The sequence below is a fragment of the Astatotilapia calliptera genome, chromosome 19, assembly GCF_900246225.1.
Source record: "Astatotilapia calliptera chromosome 19, fAstCal1.2, whole genome shotgun sequence".
Classification (NCBI taxonomy): Eukaryota; Metazoa; Chordata; class Actinopteri; order Cichliformes; family Cichlidae; genus Astatotilapia; species Astatotilapia calliptera.
The window spans coordinates 26,276,742-26,302,295 of record NC_039320.1 but is presented as its reverse complement, the minus strand read 5'-3'; the positions used below and the strand labels follow the sequence as shown (position 1 = coordinate 26,302,295).

General features: G+C 41.0%; 2 protein-coding genes across 2 annotated transcripts; one reads left to right on the top strand and one right to left on the bottom strand.

The window, feature by feature from the left end:
- Positions 1-392: 392 nt before the first annotated feature.
- Positions 393-5,219, bottom strand: exd1 (exonuclease 3'-5' domain containing 1). Its single transcript, XM_026152208.1, has 11 exons — positions 4,786-5,219; positions 4,594-4,659; positions 4,447-4,480; positions 4,280-4,356; positions 3,618-3,691; positions 3,450-3,536; positions 3,263-3,367; positions 3,096-3,176; positions 2,815-2,958; positions 2,540-2,731; positions 393-1,266 (listed from the first exon to the last, which is right to left on the bottom strand). The coding sequence occupies exons 1-11, from the start codon at positions 4,913-4,915 to the stop codon at positions 661-663; spliced, it is 1,596 nt and encodes a 531-aa protein (XP_026007993.1). The 5' UTR covers positions 4,916-5,219; the 3' UTR covers positions 393-660.
- A 2,807-nt stretch (positions 5,220-8,026) lies between these two features.
- Positions 8,027-24,544, top strand: LOC113012193 (RAS guanyl-releasing protein 1). Its single transcript, XM_026152240.1, has 17 exons — positions 8,027-8,325; positions 8,934-9,109; positions 13,626-13,731; positions 15,169-15,231; positions 15,319-15,450; positions 16,122-16,275; positions 16,479-16,652; positions 17,443-17,559; positions 17,666-17,941; positions 18,339-18,419; positions 19,054-19,158; positions 19,309-19,418; positions 19,862-20,006; positions 20,118-20,154; positions 20,543-20,674; positions 22,950-23,254; positions 23,338-24,544. Exons 1-17 carry the CDS (start codon positions 8,192-8,194, stop codon positions 23,470-23,472), a joined length of 2,382 nt encoding a protein of 793 aa, XP_026008025.1. The 5' UTR covers positions 8,027-8,191; the 3' UTR covers positions 23,473-24,544.
- The last annotated feature ends 1,010 nt before the right edge of the window (positions 24,545-25,554 follow it).

Here is a 25,554-nt window from a genome sequence, read left to right as displayed (position 1 = left end):
AAACAGCAGCAATGACTGAAGATACAGAGAATCTGTATCCCTCTCTGTGTTCCTTCTGCACCAAGTCTAATGTTTCCCCCCCCTTTTATTATTATCAGTAATCAAAAGAAGTGTCAGCCAGCAATGTTTTTGCTCAATTAACAGCAGATCCATCAGTGCCTGTTTCTGCATTTCACAATCAATTAACTGCAACACAGGCTGTACAGGCAATCAATCACGCTAAGTTTAGCACATTAATGAGGTTGTGGAGTTGTCTGGGTGTACTTGGTGTTCCACCAGCCAAACCCATCATTTCTCGTCACACATGACATATTGTGACATGCTATCAGAGCATAATGTGTGCGATAAAAAGGGGGTCAACTACGACTTAAAACACAAGATGAAACATTTAGTTGTATTAAACAATAAGAACTCCTGTATATTTTTATTTTTCCAGAAACATAAATGACAAATGTCAAACAAATCTTTGCAAAACAAAACAAACAAACAAAGAACATTTACTGCCACCTACTGGCCATGCTAAGGAATTACACAGTGGAAAAGAGTAAACATTTGTGATGACTACTTTAATATCTGAATGATTGGCTCAGTGAAGATGAGATAGGCTGGGGACTTAATGTAAATTCTTCTCCACTCAAACCACAAACATCTTTAGGTGGGTTACTTTCCGAGGCCAGGTTCTGACATTTTATTCTGGAAAGGAGTCGCTTTCACACTACACTGATGTTTGAAGTCCCCAGCACTCTCAATGGGGATCTGAGTGGGTGGTAAGTGGAGAAGGAAGCCTCTTCCTCTTCCTAAGAAAGGAAAAGTGCCGTTGGATGGCTGCTCTTTCCCAAAGAGCCTTCCTCTTCCCATGAGATCCATTCGTACTCCTGCATCCCCTCTGCTCATACCTGCTGACAGAGAACAGTTGATGGACTCTTTATTGGTGAGGTCTGACACAGTGGCAGGAGCAGGATCCCGAGCATCCACAGCAGGCCCACTGGTGACCCTCAAAGGGCTAGTTGCAGACTGGTTAACAAGAAGCTCCTGTGGTGATGGTGAAGGAGATTCTACACTTGCAGGTTCAGACACATCTGGATGGTTTTTCCTTTGGTCTTCTTCTACAGCAGGTGAGGCCTGGGATGAAGACTGAGGTTTGGGGCTAAAGCGAGCCAGCAGACCCTGCTCTGTGAGTGGATAGTGACTGGAAGCCCACTCGTGCCTCTCGCGACGCATTACCTCCAGCTGCCTCAGCTCTCTGGGCAACTCCAACACACTTTCCTGTGGATACAAACAGTTGATTGGGACGGTTACTGCTAACCTTTAAACTTCTGCAAACCTCACATGTCAATTAAATACTCAAAGCAGTTTAAATCTGTGCAATGCTTGAGTAAAGAAAACGCCAGATTTAAGACCTTTACAGACACACACAATTAGCCCGCTGTGATCTGTGGAGTTATATTTCAATCTGAAATCCTGCAACACATTAGAGCTGATAAAAGGAAAAGCAAAATGTTTATTTTTGGCATTCATTTTTAACTTTTTCACATAAAGTTATATTAGCTATATTAGCCATTTCGCATGCAACGCAGGGTACTGTAAGAACAATTGAATGAAAAGTGTTGACCATGACTTGTGGACTTACCAATAACTGGTAAGGACAACCTTACCACGCTGGTCTACAATAACATTTATTTAATGATGCATAAGTCTGCGTGAGTGCAGATCATTAATATGTAGACACAACCGAGAAGACTGCATTTATCTCATGTGCTTTTGTGAATTGCACAGCTTAAAAATCACCTGAGAATTGCATCATATCGCATAGACCCTGTTTCTTACCTCAGCTATCATCTCTTTCCTTATTATTCCCAATCTGGAAGAGAAATCTCTCTCAGACATCTTGTACAAGGGCAGAGGGCAGAATCGACACTTTAAAAGATGGATGTGGGTTCTATGTTTGAAAATTCTCCCAGTTGTATAGAACTCTATAGGAAAGCAGCCCTCGGATCTTGCTCTGTGAGCTCACCAAACACTTTACTGATGACTATATCGGCTCACTCACTACTTTCGAATCATGCTGAATAAAATATAAAATCCACTTTGTGAATTCTGAGCATTATTTAGCCACCGTTATCAGCAATCACTGAGACATCAAAGTGGCCACGTCCGTCTTATACACTTTCTAAGAGACAGGCCCATACTCTGTGTTTTACTGATGACGGAGGAAAGAACCAAACATACAAATGTGCAGTTACATCTCACTAGAATCAATGCCATACATTTTTACCAGATATGAAAATACTGTACATAACATGCAGAAATGTCTTTCTGTGTGTTACTGACGTGGGAGTGTGTGAATGAAGCAGTGAAGGATAACGTAAACCTGTCCCACGCGTGAATGACAGGAAGCTGTCACTTTAACAGACTGATGAAGCCAGCAGTGTTGACTAAATCATGCGCGTTTCTATCATGTTGCCCGACTTTTGACTGGAGCAAAAAACTGAAAAGGATTATTTCTTTGAAGACAGCTAATTGTTTCTTAATTACCCACCATGCCAACATGCGCCAGTTCATCGGGCTGGTAATGGCTGCTGCTGAGGTAGGAATCAACCAGAGCCATGTAGTCTCTCATGAGCGTGTCCAGCAGCACCAGTCTGAACGGCTGTAGGTGGATCACTGATAGAGCCATCACCTTCAGCAGGGGTAACGGACAAGGCCGCATGTGCCACATCTTGCTTTCTTCCTGTAAAAACATAAGCCTGTTATAGCACCAAATACCTATACAGCACAAGAAAAAAATACCCTGGATAGGTCTGTGTGGTGTACCTTAGTGAACTGTGACTTCATCTGAAGAGACAAAAGCTGGGAGGGGGGCACCCTCAGATGCAGACTTAACACCTCGTGGAGAGTACTGACTCTGTCAGGAAGGAAACCTCCCGTCTCTGAGTAGAAGCACATGACATCTGCCACCTAAAATATTTAAAGAAGACAAAAAAAATGATTTCAATCAAACAGACAAAACAGAGACACATAAAATGAAAAGAACAATATGGATAATTTAGAGAATAATCTAAAGATTAGCAATAATGTGCATACTGCGCACGTACCTGAGTGTCAAAGACATTTGCCAGCTTTACTCCAAACTGAGCGATCAGACATCCAGCAATGGCTCTGCAGTCATGGATGACCTATAACAAATATCAAACCAATATGCTACGGTAATCATAATCACTGCCATAATTTTAAGAGAGCTTCTAATGCAGTTATTTGTCACCTTTAAAATGTCCTTGCTCTCCAGGATCATAGCGAGGCCATTCTTAAAAGCCCGGGCTCCGAGTAACAGGACATCAAATAGGTATACTTTGTTTTTAGTGGCAATCTAGAAGAATTAGGTTTAAGTTATTTTCCTTTTTCTGTCCTCATGATGGAACAAAAAACCAAAAGACTGACGACCTTCTCACCTGCAGCCAACACAGTCGTCCATTCTTAAATACCTCAACTCCTTCTGCTCCCACACCGATCACGTGCTGTTTCTTGATGTGCATTATCTAACACATTTGGATACGGTACATGGGTCAAAGAAATCTGAGTCATTTAAACAGTAGAAAGCAAACATCAAATCAACTCACAGTAGGTCCGAACTTCTCATGAAACTCATCAACAACTACGTAGTTGATGTACTCTTCATCCTCCTCGTCATCATCTGCAAAAAGAAAAAGAAAAATCCTCTCAAAAGTGAGACGTTCAAAACAAATGTGTAGCTCAGGGTTGTCTAACTCACGTTACCTAGTGGGCCGGACAACCTTGTGTCAATGCGAACGGCACATGTAACCCCCGAGACGACTCAATATGAGCAAAAAAGGGTAATTTCAACACTACGTCAAATTCTTTCTGCACAATAAAGAAATGCTGTTGTAATAAAGGAAAATAATCCTGTCAGGACAGCTTTTTTGGCTTAATTTGTAAGAAACAAACAACTGTGTTTTCACAACTGCATAAAATTATAGAAAAGAATCTGGTACCAGATATTCCTTTAATTATAAAATTTAAAGTTTTCAATAATTTACTTTGATTTTTTTTTCTTTACCGTGGGTAGAAAACAAGCAAACATGTAGTTTAGGTGTTCATCTATTACTTAATTACTTTGGTGTAGTATAAATGACCATTAGCATACAGGCCTCCTTCATATTTTCCAAAGCTTTCCAAAGCCCATTCAGGACCCCGGGCCTTAGGTTTGACACCCCTGGTGTAACTGGTTCATCATTAGCTTTAGTGGAATAAATGAACTCACCCAATGTGCCTGTCTTCCTGTATGGCTGAAACTTTGCTACATCCAAGTGGTCCTCTGGTCTGTGATGGTGAATATTTCTGTGCACAGTTTTGTACATTGAAATTGATTACAAGCCAGGACAAAAGGCATTCTCACCAAAAGTGGCACCTCATGCATGTCTTACTTACTCACGGTCACCGTTCCCATCACTGCTAAATTCCACTGTTGAATTAATTATATAAAAAGTCAAGCCAGATATCAGAATGGACAATGAAAGAATACTGTGCAGCTTGGTACAAACCTGTTCAGGTATTACTTTTCATGAGTGAACTCACCATTCAGAATCTGATGGCCAAAGAAAATGTTTGTTCCGGGAAACCTCCAGCCATCACTACTGACAACTGCAACAAACCAGAAACCCCAACTATCTTTCCAAGACACTAATATAAAGTATTTAGCAGTTTTACTCTCTTATATTACAGAAAGAATTCATAAATAAAGTACAACATTAATTAAAAACATCTAACCGTCCGCCAAAATCAAAGCTTTGTTGGGGTAAATACGTTTCACGACCCCGAAGAACGATGAAGTCTTGAGGATCAATTTGATTCTCGCTCCCTTGAAGTAAGTCAGTAGTTTTACATCATCCACAACCATTTTAAATCATGTACGAGCTGTTTCAAGCGAATAAAACAGTGTATTTGTTGATTTGGAGATATCCTTATCCCCAATCACCGGTTAGCGGCTAGGCTGTTAGCTGCTTGCGATTAGCGCGCTGGCCGGGAATGTTGCGTTCATGAGCTCGTCGTTACTTAATTGTTCGAGCGCCTTGACTCCATAAAAAAACATCACCAGATAAAAAACAACTAACACAGTTTTTAAAATTACATTTACGGCTATCGGAAACTTTGCGTAAAGCAACAAACCGATTTTTTTTTTAAATTTTATTTCTGACTGTAGGGACGCTCTCTGGGATTAAAAAATGTTTTTGTTTCCCATGACAAATGAAGGTAACTCCACGAGTCAGTTATGGGTCGTGCTTACGTATTTCCAACATTTTAAAACAAGGATGACAGAGTATTGAGGGCAACGAGTGCCAAAATTATTATTATAATTTTTTTTATTTAATTAAAATGGGAAATTATTAATTAATTTAATATATAAATAAATGATTACAATTATGTTATCATCATTTAAACCACTTGATAAATTATTTAGTACTTTATTTCCATTTTTTATTAATTAATGACCCATTTAATTCACTATTTAACAATTCAGTTGTTAAATTCACTCGTGACCCTCCATAATCACGAGTTCAGCTCAATTTTCGTCAAATGAGCATAAAAACCTCGACAAAAACAGCTGCTACAGAGGTTGGTGGTCAGACCCAAGTTCAATTAATCTCCCTGCTGAAGGGAAACTGTGATTTGAAGAAAAGAGCTTGCACAAAAAGTACTGTCTTCTCCTGGATGGTGATTGATGTATTTGTACAAAAGATGCTGAGGCTAATTTCCAGTACCTGCAAAAGGACATCATCCTCTCAGCTGGACAGCAGATGATTCAATATATCCACCAGGGGGTGTCCACAGCTCAACTATTGAGTTAACGGCTGCAGGTCCAAGGTATTTGACTCTTTCTTCCTTGAATGTGACACTCTGTGACATCATTTACACCAGTGACCACTGACTACCAGAATAGCAACATAGCCTACTTGATGTACTGTGTGACTGTCGGTGTCTTATTTTCTTTAATCATCAAATGTCATTTTCATGTTTCAAAATTTGCACATTCACTTGGAGTGCATGGCAATCAACAGATATACCTAAATTTATCACATGTCTGAAACAGTGCAGCTTATCAAAGAAAAGTACCTGGCATGTGTTTAAAAGGCTACCATTTTCTTTCACATCAGGATCCTTTTTCTGTTTGTTTAAGGTTGGGTGGAGACTCAGAGAGCAGCAGTATTTTCAAGTAATAGAAAATTAGTGTGTGTGTGTGTGTGTGTGTGTGTGTGTGTGTGTGTGTGTGTGTGTGTGTGTGTTTTATCTCAAGCAGCACATTTCTACAAGTAGCACTGGGATAAGATGAGTGAGAAGTTTGCTTCAGAAGTGCACTTAGATGCATGGGGGCAAGTTGTAAAGGTATCACCAAGCAGTCCGATAACAGCAGAGACACAAAAAAGGGTGCAGATACACTATCTTATCACAAGCAGCCAGCTGGTCTTTACACATATTCTCATGACTTCACTCTGCATGAGCTCAAACTAACACATGAACCCAAGCTGCTGGTCATCTGTAGATGGCATGCATGTAGTCGTCTATTCAAAGGGAGGATATTCCGGTGTGCAGGAAGCAGAAAACCTTTTGACCTGAGTAATCCTGGGTGTGTGAGTGAGAACAATGGACCAGTGTGTTAATTTTCACATTTAAAATAGCCCAACTAACACACACATACACACACACAGAAAAGTACAAATCAATTTTTTTTAAGATTATAGATAATTAGATTAAACCTGCACAGTTAAACTGAATACAGACAAATACATAATAACTGGATTTCAAAACCTTTTATACTCATACCTGTCGTCTGGCCAATGGGGGAGGCTCATGTGTTTAAATCTATTGATGTGGAGTTAATAGCGCTTTGATGCCAGTCGAATTCACTCAGTCAAGGGGCATGCTTCACATTGCAAGTGACGTTGATAAACACGAAAAAATCTCTTGTCATGAACAAGCATTACAGAAGGAAACAATAATCATCCACTAAGATGTTTTTAAACTCCCCCTTTTCAGGTTCAGGCGTGCACCTTCCCCTCACAGCCATGCTGACTAAAGGGAACTACGTACAGGGAGTGGAGATAGGTTTCATGACAGAGATGCCTCAGCTTTTCTTACATCACAGTCTTCACAGATGTGTATGCATCCTTCTTTTATGGTGTTGTGAAAATTCAAATGCAAAGCTCCAGAGCTGATTTAGTATGATTTGGATGATCATTTGTTTATCTGTTTATGACAGGGGGTAGAACTAGAGGATCAAACTTCTCCAGGCTTTCTTCTTACCTTTAACTTGCCAGCTGGCCTGAGTGTAATTTAGAAACCAACTCAGGTACATCCATTTCTCACTTGAGGAAAAATATCTCAGAAATGGGCTTCAGTTTAAAATTAATGAGACTATTTTCAATTTAAAACGTTCAGATCTCATATAATCGTGGCCTCTGGAGTAAAATGTGAGCAGCCATAATCCCCATATCTACGTTTGGATGAAGGTGATAAGACTTCCTAAAGCTCCTGAAAGATTTCAGGAAACATCTTCTTTGGACCACCTACAGCACAATAACACAATCCCTGATTTAAGCTGTAGTGGTAATGGAACCTGCAACCTCTGTTATCTGTTAAAGGAAGATCCACCCTTTCCTGTTGTGCAGAATGAACAAACAACATCTTTTAGTAAACCAAAGGAAGAATCACATTACGCAGTGATTATCCAGAATGTACTCATATTAAAGGGATATTTTAACCTCTGGTTATGTGAATATAATGTGAATTGTTATGGAATAGCAGGAAAATGTGAAAATTAAAAAAATAAAAATAATATGTGATCAAGTTCTAAATCATTGATAGAGTGCCAAAAGATAATAGGAACATGTGCTTTTCATTTTCTTGGATGGAATGACTTCAACGAGCCCCCCCCCCCCCCCGCGCCGCTTCCGTGATTAAAATCTTCAAGTATAAATCTAGAGCACGACTTTTGACGCAAGTATAATGACTAGTGAAGCGCGGAGTCCACTCCGTGTGAGTGACAAGCCCGACAGCAGCAGCACGGCCGCCCACTCACAGACAGGCTGGGTGAATCTTAATTGTGTAACGTTCATTGACGAGTCAGCACAATGCTTGTGAGACCGCGGAGGCGCACCGAGCCCAGCAGAGCGATGTAATGCTCCCATCGAGGAGGACACAGATGGACAGCCTAGTTCAACCGCTCGTCGCCCAGTACCTCGCAATGGGATGTCAGTCAAAAGAAAACCAAAACGAAAGTATAACATCAGAGGAAAAGGGCAGAGACGAAGCGTAAGTCGGCTCATCTTTTTGTGCTTTTACTGAGGAGTTTCTGGTTGGTTTTCTCTGGTGAAAACGTGGGCACCTGATCGAAGGTATAGGAAGGTTAATCCTACTATCAGCTATTTGTTAATAGTAAATGTGGAATTTTGGCCAAAATGGTGTCAAAAACTGATGCTTTCCACTTGTTATTGCGCACAAGCGTGTTCAAGTTCACCCGCTTCTCTGCGGCCAGACCTGCTACGCTTGAAGCGCTTACATGCGTAAAACTGTTCCATTTGTAAGCTCTTTGCTCTGGTCACTCGAGAGTTTTATGTGGATGTCCGCAATCAGCCGGTATTTCCCCAAGTTAAAGGAAGGAAATGAGAACAATGAATAGCAAAACACACCACGGGGGTTTCTTAAGTGTAAATAACACCTTCGAGTTGTGTGACTGTGGGACAAATCCTTTCATGCGTGTGGGCTAATAACCCGTGCTCTCGTAAAATCATGGTTTAAGGAGTGTGCATGTACAGTCATACATGTTAATAGCAAAAGGAGAAAGGCACACTTTCACTGCAGTTAACCCTCCTGTACCTCCTCCGCCCTTCACTGTTCTTCTTGTGTTGGTGTTTCTCAAGGAGAGTGACTCAAGGATGCACCTCCAGGTCTAGAGTTTCTCCTCCAGGTCGGCCTCACAGGTTCCACAAACCTAGCCCGGCCCATACCCCGCCGAGTAAATCAGTAATGCCTCTGGGACACCTCACCAAGGGCGCAACCTGGGAGGAGCTCATCCAAGCCTGCCTGCAGTCTTTTGGTAAGTTAGCGCTGACCTTCTTGGCTGGTTTGTTTTACAAGGTGAAGTCCTGCAGTGAACAAAAGACTCCAGAGGGTGTTTGTGCTCTATGGTTGTGTAACAGGTTATGCAGTCCTTCGGATATCAGAAGACATTAAACCTTCAGGTTAAGCGAGATCACAGAATGTTGTAGCTTAAGGAGTCTGTTTTTCTCACCACTTTCTCTCACCAGCAACAAGTTTAGGCAGGCCTCTAAAGAAAGAAGGGAGTGCCTCGTGTTGGAAAGTAAAAAAGTGATTTCTTACCAAGGCTGACTTTATTTTTGTTTAGTGTAAGATTTCATGGTTTGAAGATAAAGTCTCTTGTCGGTCTGATTTTGTGCCTTAATGTTGAGGGACACGGTGTTTGAGGCTTGCTAATTTTTTAGAAATGCTTTTTGCTGCACTCTATTAATTGTGCATTAATATTTCACTGGCTGCATGATATATAGAGGGCGTACTTAAATGAAAGAACAGCACAGCAGTGATTGTGTAGGCTATAGTTGGATCAATCAAGCAGATATCATTGGCTTCATCGAGTTGTCTGGAGTGCTCTTTGAGTTATGGTGATTGCATCTCTGAAGAGACAAGCTTTCAAACTGCCGTTGCCTGGTTACGCAAATGCAGCAAGAGCAGTGGAGAAGTGTTACAATGGACTGCACATAAAATGACATCTCATAACTACATTCATCTGCAGAGATGCAGGTATTAATCACAGTCGGCTTCCCGTTGGCAGGATACAGAATCAGTGGGAGGGGTTTTAGCCCTATAGACCCCGTACGCTTGAAAGTTACACCCTCAGTGTGTGACAGTGTCTCTCTGTCAGGATAATGTGTTATGACTGGGGTTTTCCTTGCACAGCCTCTCCTGATAAAATGCATCACAGTTCTGGTCCTCTTGACTCACATCACAGGGGACCCCTAAGGTCCTCGAGTCCTGCCACCTTTTCAAATGTGAGAGTGCACGTAAGAGCTATTTGAAGGATTACCGGATGGCAGCTTCAAGCCTGGCTGAGCTGAAAGGTCAGATCCCTGAACGGTAGTCCTCAGATGCTGACCAACCTTTGAAATGCAGAGCACTGCGAGGTGTGGATCAATAGCTGTTGACATCATCTTTCTCCTTGGACCGCTCAGAACACACCCATATTTTTTTTCTGTTTTTGTTCTTGCTTTCTTTTTTGTTTATTACAGTACTGCTTGCATTTAATTTGCCTCTTTTTTGCAAATTTGGCAAAATATTTATAAGCCAATAGAATAAGACGCGCTATATAAGTCAAGAAACAGTGGTGGGTTTTTTGGCCTGATGGAAAGTCTCAATCTTCACAGCTGTGAAGAAAACAACACTTTGTTTATTGCATAAGAATATTTTTATTTTTGTATTTATTTACCCATCTACTCCCACATAAATGCGGGTGCAGATGTTTCAGTATTTATTTAATTTTAATGTTTTTGTTGCAATGTATCTACTGCTTGGACACTTCATTAACTAACATCAAATCCCAATTTGTAGCTATGTAACATTAATGGTTATTTAGCCATGACATTTAGCTTTTTTTAAAAATTCATTACAACTGGCTTTCTGTTAAAATGTGTTAATTTTGCTTGCTCATGACTTTACATAACTACATATTGCATACAGATCACAACATCTATTTCACATCTTTTGCTGTTAGATAACGGTTTAAGTTACTCTTTCATTTTTAAGCTGTTTATATTCAGAGAGCTTTAGCCTTTAGTTTATTTAACCACTTAAATCCACTTTTAATTCATCCTTTTCTATTTGTTTATATGCAGTTTTTTTTTTTTTACTTTACTTTCTCCATCTAAGTAGTTTTTTTTTGTTTATTTGTTTGCTTTTTTCCTGCTTGGGAATTACTGTTGTAAAGCACGAATGGAAACAGTGTTGTCGACACAGTTTCACAGAGTCCGAAATATTATGGAAGATTTTGCCCAGAGTACATAGAGATGGCAATCTGACTCGGGTTCTTCTAAAACAAAAGGACCGTCCAATCTGATAGCCTCTGTCAAAACAAGGAAACATGACGTGCATGTTTGGATCGGCCGATGAATGTCGAAGATAACCTTAAAAGTAGGCCACCGGCCGCATGCCCACTGCAGTGTTTATCATCATTCGCCGGGCAGCAGCTTTCCTAATGTTCCAGTCACTAACAGCCAGTCCGGAGGGGATTTCCTCCCACAATTAACCCTGCACAGGGAGGGTTAGTGGTTGGAAAGTTGTGAAAAAAGTATGGCGTAATTGTTTGCCTTATGGAGACTCACAGCCTCCTGCTGTGCTTTATTTTACAGTAGGTCTGACTCTGAGTGTTAGTAAGTTAAGAGAGTATTAACTGATAATTTGATTAAAGCAATCTTATTATATTTGTGTTTACCAGAAATGCCAAGAAGGAGTGGGAATTGTTCTGCATGCATATGTCTTAACTTTAACTGCACCAAATTTTTGCAACCTGTATCACATGTGTCATTTTATAAGCAGCCCTGTGTTTTTCTTGTCTCTTTTACTCTCTTAATGACTTGGAGGGTAAGGTCACTGACATTCGCTGGGTTTAGATGGCAGAGCCTGCGTGTTACAAACACAAACACACCAGATGCAGGATATGAGGGATGGATTAGTCAGCTGCGGCAGCAGTGGCAAGTTGCTTACAGATAACAAAGATTAGAAAACATGTTGCCATGGCGTCCAAGGTATTTCCAAGGTGATATTGTTTAAAAGTGGGTCCTCAGACGCCTGATATCCTTGATGGTGTAAAGACACTGGCAAAGCTTAAAGGGAAACAGCACGCAGCTTGAGACTTCGCAAATGTTGTTCTTAAGGTTTTCAGCCCATTTTCAGGGACCACAGGGGAAGAAAGACACAAATAGTCTAGAGCTGCTATTAAATTCACTTCCTTTTTACGTCAACCGCAAATTTACGGAACGATACAGTCATTTTTGAATTTGTGCTGAAGATGAGTGGTTTGTTTGAGTGTGTGGGAAAATCACTTTTTGTGCTCATCTTGTCCGATATTAATAGGTCATTGATAAGAAATTTGTCTTTCTTTTCGCGGTTTCGAGATGTCAGTCATAGCGTGGAGTCAGACGAGCATTATAAGGAAAGGTGGTCTGCATACAAAGAGAGGAAGTCAGATACATGCAAGGAAAAAGGAAGCCAAAAAAAAAGGTAGTGAGACAGGCGAGCAGCAGAAGTAAACACAATCAGAGGAAAAGGTAAGCGTTCAACGGAAAGGTAATGGCACGAGAATGTGGGCATAAGTTTAAGCTAACTGTCTCTTGTAAAGTGATGAAAATGTCTATGCTGGATTTATGTAGTACAAAATAAATGAAGAAGGAGGAGGGTATTTCTTTAACATTATTGATGCATAGACCCTCATCCCACCAACATATCTAGCATGCAAGACTATTGGCTGGGGATAGGGTGGCCAAGCGTCTCATATTATTCTGGACTTTACAGCACCTTTATCTCTTGTTCAGCATGCTGAGATAATGTCCCACATTTTGATTGGCTCCAGTTTGCGAAGTGAACAAATATTATAGGAAATGAGGGGCTTATGTATGTGTGCATCGCTGCTGAAACTCAAAGATACCACACAGAAAAGTAGCTGAAATAACAATTTGCAGTTTTAGCAGATGCTGCAAGAGAAAAAGCAGAAGACGCAAGAGCACAAAGACTGTTACGTGAGTCTATAAACACAAAGTTTCACTTGAGTAAAGTTGTGAAAACACTGAAATACAATATTTGGTCTTCACATTATATGAATGCAAAATCTATATAGCTTGCAAAATTTGTGTGTTTATTCTGTTAGTTCACAATATCAAAATTTCAAACTCCCCCCTCAGCTTGGCCTGCATTTCCCCACATAAATATACATTTTGATCCAGATTTATTTGCTGTAAGCAAGAAACATCATGGCAACATGTTATTCTGTTTGCCTTCAAAACATCATCAGCTATGCGATTAACTTTCTGTGAGAAAACTGTGTGATGGATCTGAAAACCACATTTGAGTTAAACATGATGCGAAACCAAAAGGGGGTTTATCTTAGTACTAGTAGCGGCTTCTGTATTTAAAAAATACACACATATACACACACACGTATATGTATGTATATGTATATATGTATGTATGTATGTGTGTGTGTGTGTGTACGGTGGCCCTGAGAGGCCAAACGGAGTGCATATATACCATCTTTGAGTCATTTGATATTCAAAACCCACCAGCCCCCCAAAAAAGCAACAAAAACCATGCCACAAACTCCCATCTGATCTCTGATAATCAAACAACAACAGCAACAAAAGCAGCTCTAATAGTACATTTTAATGTGATGTGTTCTGGTTGATTGTATTTGATGAAAGGCAGGCAGAAGAATTCTCACCATCAGAGCAGGTTTTATCTGAGAGGGTGGCGTGTGTTTTTGTAAACCTCCTCCTCTTTACAGCGGCGACGCCTAACTCGAGCACGTGTGCGTTCGTTTTCTTTTGCAGACGCAAACGGATGTGTAAACGGGAACGGCCACTTGCTGAACATCACCCTGACCATGCACCGTCACCTCATCTCCTCCGGTGATCTGCTGGACAAACTCGTCTTTTTATATCCTTTGTGGAGTGCATCATAAAAGCTTTGGGGGGGGGGGGGGCTGCTGTCACAAGGCAGGGACGTGATTCAAACAAATCAGCGGCCAATTCTGGGCAGAAAATGTAGACCAAGATCAGACCACTTGTTCTGCCGTGTGCTGCTTTCATTTGGTTGTCAACAGCAACACGCTGTCAAGTTCATACTTGGCTCACAATGCAGCCTGTAGCTGTCAGTGTGTAAAATGTGATAGGAAAGTGGCAGTTCGTGTTTGCTCCTCCTGTCAGACATTTTAGATTTTGTACATCAGTTGCTTTCAGTGTGCAACTTTCCTCTATTCTGAGCTGGTGTATTCAATAGCGGGGAGTCTATTACCTTTCAGCATTTTGGTCTCTTTCAGAATGTTTGGTTCAGTGCTTTTTTATTTTCTCTGCTTCACACCAAAAAAAACCCATGTTTTTTTAATGCCTTGTGACTTGTGGGGAGGATCTATAATCTCAGCTTTCATTCAGGAAACAGCAGTGGCATCACAAAGCCCCTCAGAGGAGCTTATCAGCCCCACGGTGAGAAAGCCTTGTGGTTTCAGGTGTTAATTACCTCTGCCTCTTTCACATACAAGTTCTCTCCAGCTATATATAAACACAGACCCTCCACTGCCTAAAGAGCCCCCCGCTCGCGCAGACCCACGTCAATGCACGCACGGCCGAATGGCCCTCTCTGCTATTTTTAACCCTCTCGTTCTGTGCCCGAGACCCAAAAGGATGCATCAAATAAATACAGTGTGTGGGTTAGGATCAGGGAAGAGGCACAGGGGGCCATTAACAGTCTTCATCACAGTCTGGCCTTGGAATTGCGTGGGCACTTCTTCTGCTCCTATGACGCAATTAGCCTTTTTATGTGCTTCACCGCAATCTCGTTCCTGCCAGCGCAGAGCTATACAGTCGGTTGGATATAAATTCACAGGGCGGTGTTTTTCTGAGCAACATGTGCTAAAAGGAAGGCAGAGTGACCTCCGTAATAAATAATAGCCTTTCGAGCTGACAGCACTGTTTAAACTGCCGCACGTTTAAAGATCCGTCGCAAAACAGTTTTTCTACAATATACGAGGCACCGATTCTGCGGTTTCTTTGTGCATTATGTTGTTCTCTTACCTCTGTAAGCCAGAATGATTCATTCCGTGATGCTCATCGGGAGTTTTGCTTCATGCAGTCGCCTCCTCCCACATTAACAAATGTCACCTGTGTTTGCCTTTTCAGTTTAGTTTTTTTTTATTAATGACTTTGTTTGCTGGAAAGAAGTTGCACAGTCACATCAACCATATGTTCATTATTTACTCCAGAAAAAAATTGTCTAGAATAACTTGCTGGCAAGACAAGCAGCAGTGAATCCAAGCTTTAACTTTCATATTCATCAGGTTTATGCTCATGTCACTTGCTCCTTAACTGAAGTCCTCACGTTTAAAACGGCAGTAGACAGCGAGCAGCCAGCAGAGTGCCAGAGGATATGCTACCTCATCAGGTCAGTCCCACAAATACACCGACTCAGAGTTCAATTTGGCTTGTTTTTACATCTCATTCACACTGTTATCATTCTTTACTCTTACAGGCACTGGATCCAGGAATTCTGGATGATGTTCCGGTTGCACCACAGCTTGTCAGACAGCCTGGATGAGTTTCGGGATCTGATCCGAGAGCACGGACAGGAGCGACTTTGCTCTCTCCTAGAGACCAAATGGATGTAAGTGTTAATCTCCGGCCAGCTGGCCAACTGAGACATTAGGTCTACAGAACTCTCGGTTGCTTGTTGCAGTCATAAAAGTACTGAAATCAGTCACGATCAAGAATAGAGACTCTCACTATGAAGAACACAGACCCGTAGTAAGCATGCTAAATCTTCCATTTTTTATTGTTGTTGTTTTTTATCATTTAGGTTGCTGTGATGAAACTGGACTGCACAGTTTTAAGTTAAATACTCAGATTGATGCTGCAGCTAACTATAATTATATTTAGAGAATAATCTGCCAATTAATAATTAGTGATGCAAAGAGTTGTTTTATATATAATGTGAGAAATATCAGTTTCACGCATATCACATGCTTTATTGTGTCTGATCAACAGCCCAATACTAAAGCAGCAACATTAATAAAAGTGGTAGATACTTACATTTGTTAAGCTAAAATCATTGAACTGTAGAATTAAAAGATTAAAACTCCAAACTGCACGTTTTGTAGCTGCACCATTTTTCTCTCCAGGAAGTGACCGCAAATAAATGTAATGAAACGCTCTGTGGGAGACTTCCATGAATCAACAAACAAAGAAATCCATTTGCAGCTTTTCAGTCTATGAAGTTTTGCTGCTACATAACCTTTCTTCTGATGCATTCACGTTTTGTTTCGTTGTGTACTCCAGAACCGAACGAGACTGGTCGTGGAAAGCCAGCCAGAAGATTAAAGCTAACAGCAGTAAAAAGAGGAAGGTGTCGCTCCTTTTTGACCACCTGGAGCCCATTGAGTTGGCCGAGCATCTCACCTACCTTGAATTTAAATCCTTCTGCAGAATATCAGTGAGTATAAACACACACCAACTTAAAAGAACAAGCGCACCTGTTTGTAGCTTATCATTAACACTTTGCTGTTTTGTTTTTGTTCTCTGTTTTTTTTTTTTTAATTACATTTACTAAGAACCATTAAGTGTTTCCTCCTGACAGGAAATGCTTTGCAGTTTCCGTGCAGCGGTTTATGCTCCTGTCTCTGCTCTCTTTGCCAGTTTGTAGACTATCAGCATTACATCCGCAGCTGCTGCATGAAGGACATCCCCGTGATGGAGCGTTCCATTGCGCTGTGTAACGGTGTCTCCCAGTGGGTTCAGCTGATGGTGCTAAGCCGGCCAACCGCTCAGCTGAGAGCTGAGGTTTTCACTAAGTTTATCCACGTTGCACAGGTAGTGGTTAAATCAACCCCCACTTCCACTACACATATACTTTCTGTGCTTACATTTCCTCTTCGCTTAAATCTATGTGCGGTTGTTCCAGCACCTTATCTAACTAGTGTTAATATGACTTTTGTCTCACTCTGAAAGCCCCTCACATGTTAGTAATTGTGTAATGCATATTCAGAGAGCTTGTAGTGATTCTCAGGAGCTGTGCTGCAGGCTTTTAGGGTATCCAAATATCTTACCGATAGAAAAATATTATCTGAATGCAAGCTAATGAAGTCACCAAGTGGAACACTCTTAAACAATGAGGACTTTGTAGGAGAAGAAAAGCAGGAAATGACTCGTGAGTGTAGTCTCTGATCAGAGCTGGCTTGTTAAAACCACTCCAACGTGAAGCTGTGTGCAGCCTGCTGAGAAGTGATACACTGGCTTTGGGGAGCCGTTAGGCAGGCTTGTACTCTGGAGGACCTCTTGCAACACTAATGCACCAGTCTGCTGCTGCTCACTGCTGTCAACCTCGAAACCCACGGGTGTGGAAACGAATTTCACACCATAATGCTCCAGTGACAGCAAGAACTGGAGAATTTATAAAAAATAAGAGAGGGAAAAGCATTTCCAAAAAAAGAGCGAACCATCAGAGTGCAGTAAGAAAAAGCCAACGATCTAAGTGGCTTATGTAATGCCACTGTTGTGGATTATATAACCAAGGCTACCTGAAACAAGTTTAATTGCGCGTTTATAAGTGTGTGTGTGTGCGTGAATGGACTGACGTGTGTTTCTTGTGCGTGTCCGCCAGAGTCTGCACCTTATGCACAACTACAACACACTAATGGCGGTGGTGGGAGGCCTATGTCACAGCTCAATCTCCAGACTGAAAGACACCACGTCGCACGTACCGAGTGAAGTCACTAAGGTAAAGGGTAACTGGCAACGCGATGTCCAGTTCATTTAGAGTCAAGGATCAAAATACTGGAGAAAAATAACTGTAGCACAATGATAAAAATGATTTCATTCCCCAGGTACTGAACGAGATGACAGACCTGCTGTCCTCTTGCAGAAACTATGACAACTACAGACAAGCTTACAACAAGTGTACAGGTTTTAAAATCCCCATCCTGGGTGTCCACCTCAAAGACCTGATCTCAGTCAATGAGGCCATGTCGGATTATGTCGAGGACAACAAGGTGAACGTCCAGAAGCTCCAGGCCCTGTACAACCACATCAACGAGCTGATCCAACTCCAGCAGATCCCACCCAGGCTGGATGCCAACAAGGACCTGGTTCACCTGTTGACGGTAGCGAACTGCTCGCGGCGACTTTGGGTTCATTTGAAATTGTTATGCAGCTTCATGTGATTCAGCAAGTAGCGCTGAACACATACAAAGATGCAAATGAGTGCAGCATGTGGATTGTCTTTTTCTCGTGTGGGTGTGATTAGAGTCTATGATCTATGAGTGTGTGGGTGACAAGCTGAATGTGAATGAGAGTGAGTTCAGATTGCTGTATTGTTGTATTATCTGAGTGCAGTGTGCTAATCCTACTTGAATGACAGCATGCCCGTGAAGAGATAATAATTACCCCGCAACCTGAATTCACCTTCACCAAAACATGTTTCAAGGAGAAATCTAGAGACCTTTTTCTCATTCTGTTTACCTTCCATGCAGCAATAAGTGGCTTTTTAATGTCTTGCAGCTATCCTTGGATCTTTACTACTCTGAGGATGAGATTTATGAACTGTCGTATGCACGGGAACCCAAGAACTGCAAAGCACCTGTGAGTGATAGCAACAGACACGATTTAAGTAAACATTTGTTTACCAGCTGGAAAAATTCAGCATATCAACAAACTAATAGATTGTCTTGGAAAGCAGGATTATTCACTCTCTTTCTTTAGAGAGAGCAGCTGTTTATCTTGGCCTAATGCAAAGAGACAGAAACAGCAAGCCTTTCACCTCTTTGGGACCTGAGATTGGTTAAGCAAAAGTGTAATGATGCTTAACGGAAGCAAAGGCTTATTTGCTTTCTCTCAGAGATGAGAATATAGATTTCACTGTCTCTTGTGTGTGCTAAAAATGAAGCAATTACTTAGTCTGAAGACTGAAAATAAGAAAGTGCCTAGCCTGACATCCGTGCAACATTGTTGAAAGTGAATTTTTATGCTTTTGTCAAACTGACTAACTTAAGCGCAGTAATTAGCCTGTAATGTCTTGGTTGTTTCACCCATGCACTCAGAAAAAGAGTCTTTGCCCTCATAATCGTACCTACGTAACAGATTTAAATGGAATTAAATTGCTTAAAGTTGTCGTCATTTGGGCCTTATTTTATGGAGTGTATGATAACTGAAACTCCTTTGGTCAGATGTTATTTTGCATATCTCCTGAGACTTAGTTTTCTTTTTTTTTAATCAGCCAGCCACACCTTCTAGACCTCCCGTGTTTGTGGACTGGGCATCAGGAGTGGCTCCTAAACCCGATCCTCGAACCATCAGCAAACACGTGCAAAGAATGGTCGATGTAAGCGCTTCCCTTTTTCAAGCCTCCACAGTTTTCAAGCCTCCTTATTTCAACTATTCTCTTGCATGATGCCATCCTGACAGCCTGCCTTCCCCGCTATTGTTCGCTAACAACTGAGCAACAATGCTTTTTATTTGTTGTCATTCGCAGTCCGTGTTCAAGAACTACGACCACGACGAGAACGGCTTCATTAATCAGGAGGACTTTGAGAAAATCGCTGCTAGCTTTCCGTTTTCCTTCTGTGTCATGGACAAAGAGAAGTGAGTCTCTTGACAGGTCATGTATTCGCTCAGAGGCTATTTATGACTTCAGGGGAGAGGAAGCAAAAGTGGCATTTGTAGATGTGTAGTGGCGAGTTTAGCAACCGGAAACATAAAATAGCTGCGGAATTAACCATAAAGCTGCTGCTAAATGTGTACATGAAAACCAGCACAACTGATAGGCAACCGGTGCTGTAAAAAACATTGTCACTAAGTGGTATATGTTTTTTTTTACAACCACTGGGCAGATGAGTGGGTGTAGCCATCTATAAATATGGAGAGACATTAATGAAAATTTTTTAAAAAACCTACAAAAATAACATGTAAATTATTACTATTAATAGATTTTTAGTATATCAGGCTCTTTTGCAATCATCCTGTATCACAGCTCTGTTTCCTCTTTTAAACATCAGCTTACAATATATGTGTTGTGGTTTTTTCAGGGAAGGCCAAGTCAGCAGAGAGGAGATCACAGCTTATTTTATGCGGGCCAGTGTCATCTGCTCCAAGCTGGGCCTTGGCTTTGTCCACAACTTCCAGGAGACCACTTACATGAAACCCACCTTTTGTGACAACTGCTCAGGATTTGTAAGGAAACACAAACCTCCTTGGTGCTGTTTTCTAAAAAAAAATGTCATTTGGGTTTTGCTCTTTTATGTTTAGTCACATAAATGTTGTTCTCTCTCTTTTCTCTCACAGTTATGGGGTGTCATCAAGCAAGGCTACAGATGCAAAGGTGAATATGGTGATCTCTCTCGTGTAACTTTGGTATCTCTGGCCAAATGTCAGTTAACTCAAATACTTGGAGAGGTACACTCTGTCTTGTGGGGAGCAGGTGAAATGGAGTGTGGTTTTTTGTTGCGTTGCATGTTGCTAGTTGAACCTTGCAGCACATGACAGAAAGAGACTGCACTGAGAACCACAATTTTCTTCCCCCTCCCCCGTCCTTCTAAAGATCTGAGAACTATTTGTTTGCTTGACAGTAAGCATGCAAAAACAAGAGTCTGAGAGTTGCATTTGCAGAACAGATAGTGTTCAAAGAGAAGTGAGAAGTCAGTTTATTGAAGCTAGATCAACTTCGGTTCCTGTTGTGACATGTCGTGCATTCTTTTGGGCCTGCACAGACTGCGGGATGAACTGCCACAAGCTGTGCAAGGACCAGGTGGCGTTTGAGTGCAAGAAGAACACCAAAGTGACCAACGCCACTGACAGTCCGACCCCGAGCTCCACGCCGGTCACCACAGGCACTTCAGAGGGTGGGTTGTGTTGATGGGGTACACCCGCATTCAGTACTGTTAATCACGCCATGCTTTTCTTGCACATGTTACCGCACAATCTCACCTCAAATATGTAGACAATAACAAATACCCGGCATGGAGTAATCACTAATTTTCTGTATCATGTGCCATCTTCTGGCGGAAAGTTTTTAAGCCACTTGTTCATTGGTGAGACAGTTTTTGTTTCCTGTAATCACTGCCTCCGACACTGCACAGAAAATAAAGTTGTTTTTTTCTCATCTGTGCCAAAAAGAGTTTGCAATAGCTGTAAGAAAAAACAATTCTTGAACGCAAGGTCAGGTCTGCTGTGAGGGTGATTTCCCTCCATCTATCGCTAGGAACAGTTTCACTTACAGTAAAACTCAAGCTGCCCACCGGCTTTAAAAATGCTTCTATATTCGGAGCAGAAAAACTTTCGTTTTTGCTTATTATAGGCTGACTAACTAAGAGACTCAGGCTCTTTCAAAATTAGTCTTTCTGACGTACTGTTTTGTCATATGGTGTGATAACTGATCTGAGCCATTTTCTTTAAGGATCACTGATTGCTCTTTAGGCATAAAAGTTACTTTAAAGAGGAGCTTTTTAGTTAATAACATGAAATAAAAGAAACCAAAGAATGTTTTAAACTATGAGGGTAATCAAAGTTACATTTCAAAATATGTCCAAATCTACTACAATTATTTATAATATTACAAGGATGAAGATCCATTTTACTGTAGTTCAAATGGTAAATGGGCGATCTTCTACTCGCACACTCAAAGCACTTTGTAAAACATGCCTCATTCAACTATTCACACCCATTCATTCTACGCCTTTTCTAGTGCTTTATATCTAGCATTTACATCCATTCACATGCATTCACATTCTAAAGAACGCATCTTAGAGCAACTTGGGGTTCAGGATCGTATTCAGGGATACTTTGGTATGCAGACTGGAGCAGCCAGAGATCAAACCTCCAACCTTCCAATTAGTAGATGACCTGCTCTACCTCCTGAGCTACAGCCACCACATAATTGGTAATATACACTCTCTGGCCACTTTATAAGGTACACTAGCAGTTCCCACTAGTGGTTTGGCCTTTTTATTGCATAGATTCAACTAGGTGCTAGAAACATTGCTCAGAGGTTTAGGTCCATTATTTGCATGATAGTGTCACACAGCTGCTGCAGATGTGTCGGTTTCATATACATCATGCAAAGCTCCCGTTGAGCCACATTGCAGTAGGGGCTTTATGGGACCTTTGGGCAGCAGAAGACCGCTCCTTTTATGCCCATCTGCTTGTATTTGTATGCAGAAGAGCACGTGTTTTGCATTTAAAACATATTTGTGATAAGTGAACAGGTGTGCCTAGTAACGTGGCAAGTGAGACAAATCTCTGTTTAATATTGTGAACAAGACAGTGTCTGGAACAATGAATACCAATATTAAAGTCAATACGTGGTCTAAAAGTAAGTTTAGAGTCAGTGCAATGTAAATATTTTTCTGCTTTCTGAAGGGGAAAATATTCAGGCTATGGCAAAAGATTTTAGTTAAAGGTTTGTCTTTACGCTAAAGAGCATAGAGTAAGTTTTTTTGATCTACAAAGCAATAATTTGTTAGCTGAGAACCAGGTTTGAAGAGTTTTAAAGTCAAAGTGCAGAACTGTTGAGGTTGTAAAACAGAGGTCTTTGATGTATAGACAATAGTGTCATCTGCGTAAAGTTGCGTAGAGTAATTAGTTGAATAGAATACAAAAAGAAGTGGTGCTAGGATAGAAACTAGCAGCACCCCTTGCTGCTGAGTAATCAGATCCGATTTGCACCCACTTAAAAACTGCACGCTGCTTTCTGTTGCACAAATAGGACTTAAACCACATCAATGCCTGTTGGGAAAGAACAATAGCATGGAGATTGTCAGTGAGAAGATGCTGATGAACCAAGTCAAACGCATTGGTAAGCTTTGTAAGACAACCGTGATCAGCAAAAAGGAATCATTAGACAATTTTAGCCCTTTCATTTTAGTTGTATCATATTTCATACATGAGCTTTTGAGATCTCTACATCATCAACGTGATTTTTATTTTTGTTTTTTTGAAAAATGTGTTGTATACAATCAGACACAAGCAGTGCTACTGTGAGCAATAAATTGCACAAAAATGTTGGATGTAGCTCATGGTTCAGGTTTTACAGGGCTATGAGAACAATAGCTATTTCCGTCTGTTAATGTGCATTTTGAAATGAACAGAAATAATTACTAAGCGTGTCCCTCTGCCCAGGTTCAGAAGAATGTCCTTTCCCCTACCCTCCGGATGACAGGAGAGACTGGAGCCCGGACTCCCCAGTCACTTCCAGTTCGAGGCCTAGGAGAGTCCATAGCCATACCCAGACAGATGGACCTGAAGTATCGCCCACCTCAGCTTCTCTCTTAGTCCCAGCAACACCCACCCTCACCTCATGTCCCAGCCCAATACCCCAAAGAAAACAGCGATACTGTGCCAAATGGGAAAACAGAGCTTCTGTTGTGCAAAAGCCTAAAGAGCCAGAGGAGGAGAGCAAACCTACCTACGAAGCTCTGGAACTGGTGAGTATCACACTATGAATTATACTCTACTTTTATGCACCATATCGCCCACTTGTTATTTTAATATAAGGTTTCTTTAACAGGAGAACCAGAAGCTCCGTAAAGCTAATGAGACACTACGTAAGAAACTAAAAGAGACAGAGCGGGAGGTGGAGATACTAAAGACATTGCTGAAGAGGCACGCTCTCCACCCAGTGGAGGAGGACTCCTCCTCTTAGACTTATACATACACTGATGCTTCAGCAAGGGGACTGGTGCTGCCTCCGTGTGGCAGCAGGTATGAATCCTGATTTGATCATGAACAGTGCAAGTATTTATCAGTATAATGAGATGAAGATAACATGATATAAAGGAGAAAACGCTGCACAAGTTGTTTTTATCAAGGAAGGAAAATCTGTGTGTCACCAATAATAAGGTTAAGGAATTTCTTTAAAGGTGGTGGATTTTTTAAAGCTAAATACGGTGCAATTTAACAACTTGTTGTTTTTTTTTAAATGCACATTTATCCAAATTACTTTTTAGTGGGAAGATGGTTTTAAAAAAGGCTTTTTTAAATTGCAAATCTGAAGTAAACAGGACAAGCCCCTTTAATGTTTTCAGCAGCTTAGAAAGGTGACAATCAGTAGCTTGAGCATTACTTAATTTATTTAGCTAGTGTGCAAACACAAGGCATCATTGAATGAAGGAATGCAGTATTTTTAGAGGGGGAAAAGGCATTTGCAGAATGTGTTTGATCAATTCTTGATCAGTTAATGAGCTTAGCTATTTATGTTAAACATAAAATGGAAATCAAAGGCTGCAGTAAAATGTGTGAGCAGCGGAAAAGGTCATCAAAAAGTGCATGTCGTTACTAGCAATGACAGGAACCCACTGAGCTTAGAGCAGCAGAATGAAAGTTGTACAGATTGCTTTATATTGTTTTCACTGCTCGTTTCAATGCACAACATGCTTCTGTCAATATTTATTGTGTGAAACACTACACACTTCATAAGAACAGTGAGATATCGGAACATTTTGTACAGTATAGTGGTACTTTCATGGAGTTATTTATGCTTATGTTGGCTTCATATTGATACTTAAAAAATGGCTGGTGCAGCCATGCTATTTTGATGTAGTGTGGCCCATCGTGTGAGTGTTGTACTGTGAGCTGAGATATGTGTTTGTGATGTACATGTAATGTATTGTAAATACAACGTATACACTGTGCCGTTGTACTCATGTCGAGGTTCATCCTATTTCTCAGTATTGTTCTCTTATTGTTCTAATAAATAATTCATATTCTATAGTAAACATTTTCCTGTGTTACTCAGTGTGACCACCAGGAGTCACCAAAGCATCACCATAAGAAGGTTTTCAGATTCATTTTAGTGATTGCTGGTTTTCAGTTTCTAAACATAGAGGTATATTCTGTGAATGCTCGAGTTAGCTGTTGTATGTCTATTTCTAAGAATGTGCCCTGCAAATAATATGAGTGGTAGTTAACTTCAATAACATCCTTTTTAATGCTAGGTTTAAAATATATCGTTTTTAACAACATCCACTACTAGTTCAAATAAGTAGCACATCTCCAACACATTGTTTTGCAAGAATCCACAGACTTGTGCTGAAACAAACCGTTAAAGACAGCATGTATCACCCCGTCTGCCAACTGTGCCAATCTGGCCTGTCCCTAGAGCTTTGCTGCAGGTAATGAGTCTGACTCCACAGTACATGTTGGCCAGTAGATAATGAGAGGGCAACTGTCTGCTGTTGCAGGAGGAAGGACTCAAACGAAGGACCTAATAATTCTCTTTTTTTGTCACTGCTCACTGCAAACAGCAGGTGATTTATACACTACTATATTCCCGGTGCTGTGATTCAGCATGTCTATATTTCTATAGCTGTATTTCATCAGATAAGAAGGCAGCTATCTGAAAGTATAAAGCATTTCCACATATATTGCATCTGTATTGTTGCCTGGACCAGGATAGCTTCTTAGGCACAGCAGCAGTTCCCAAGCCTAGCCTTGTGGTAACAGCTAATTTACTTTTATTTGAATGTGACATCCAGCTGCTGGGGAGTAGCTCCTCGAGTCTACCAGGCTCCATGCACACTAATGCTGAATAATTTCCAATACCATGGCTGGCTGAGAGAAAGTGACAGAAAGAACACGTGTTAAACTTGAGAGAAAATGTCATCTCAAAGGCTGCTTTTTTTCAATCAAGGCTGTGATAAAAGCTTGAGAGGAGAAATGTCTTTGCCCCGGTGTGCTAAAGTAGTCGTCAAAAAGATAAATATATCAGACACAAATCCATTTACAA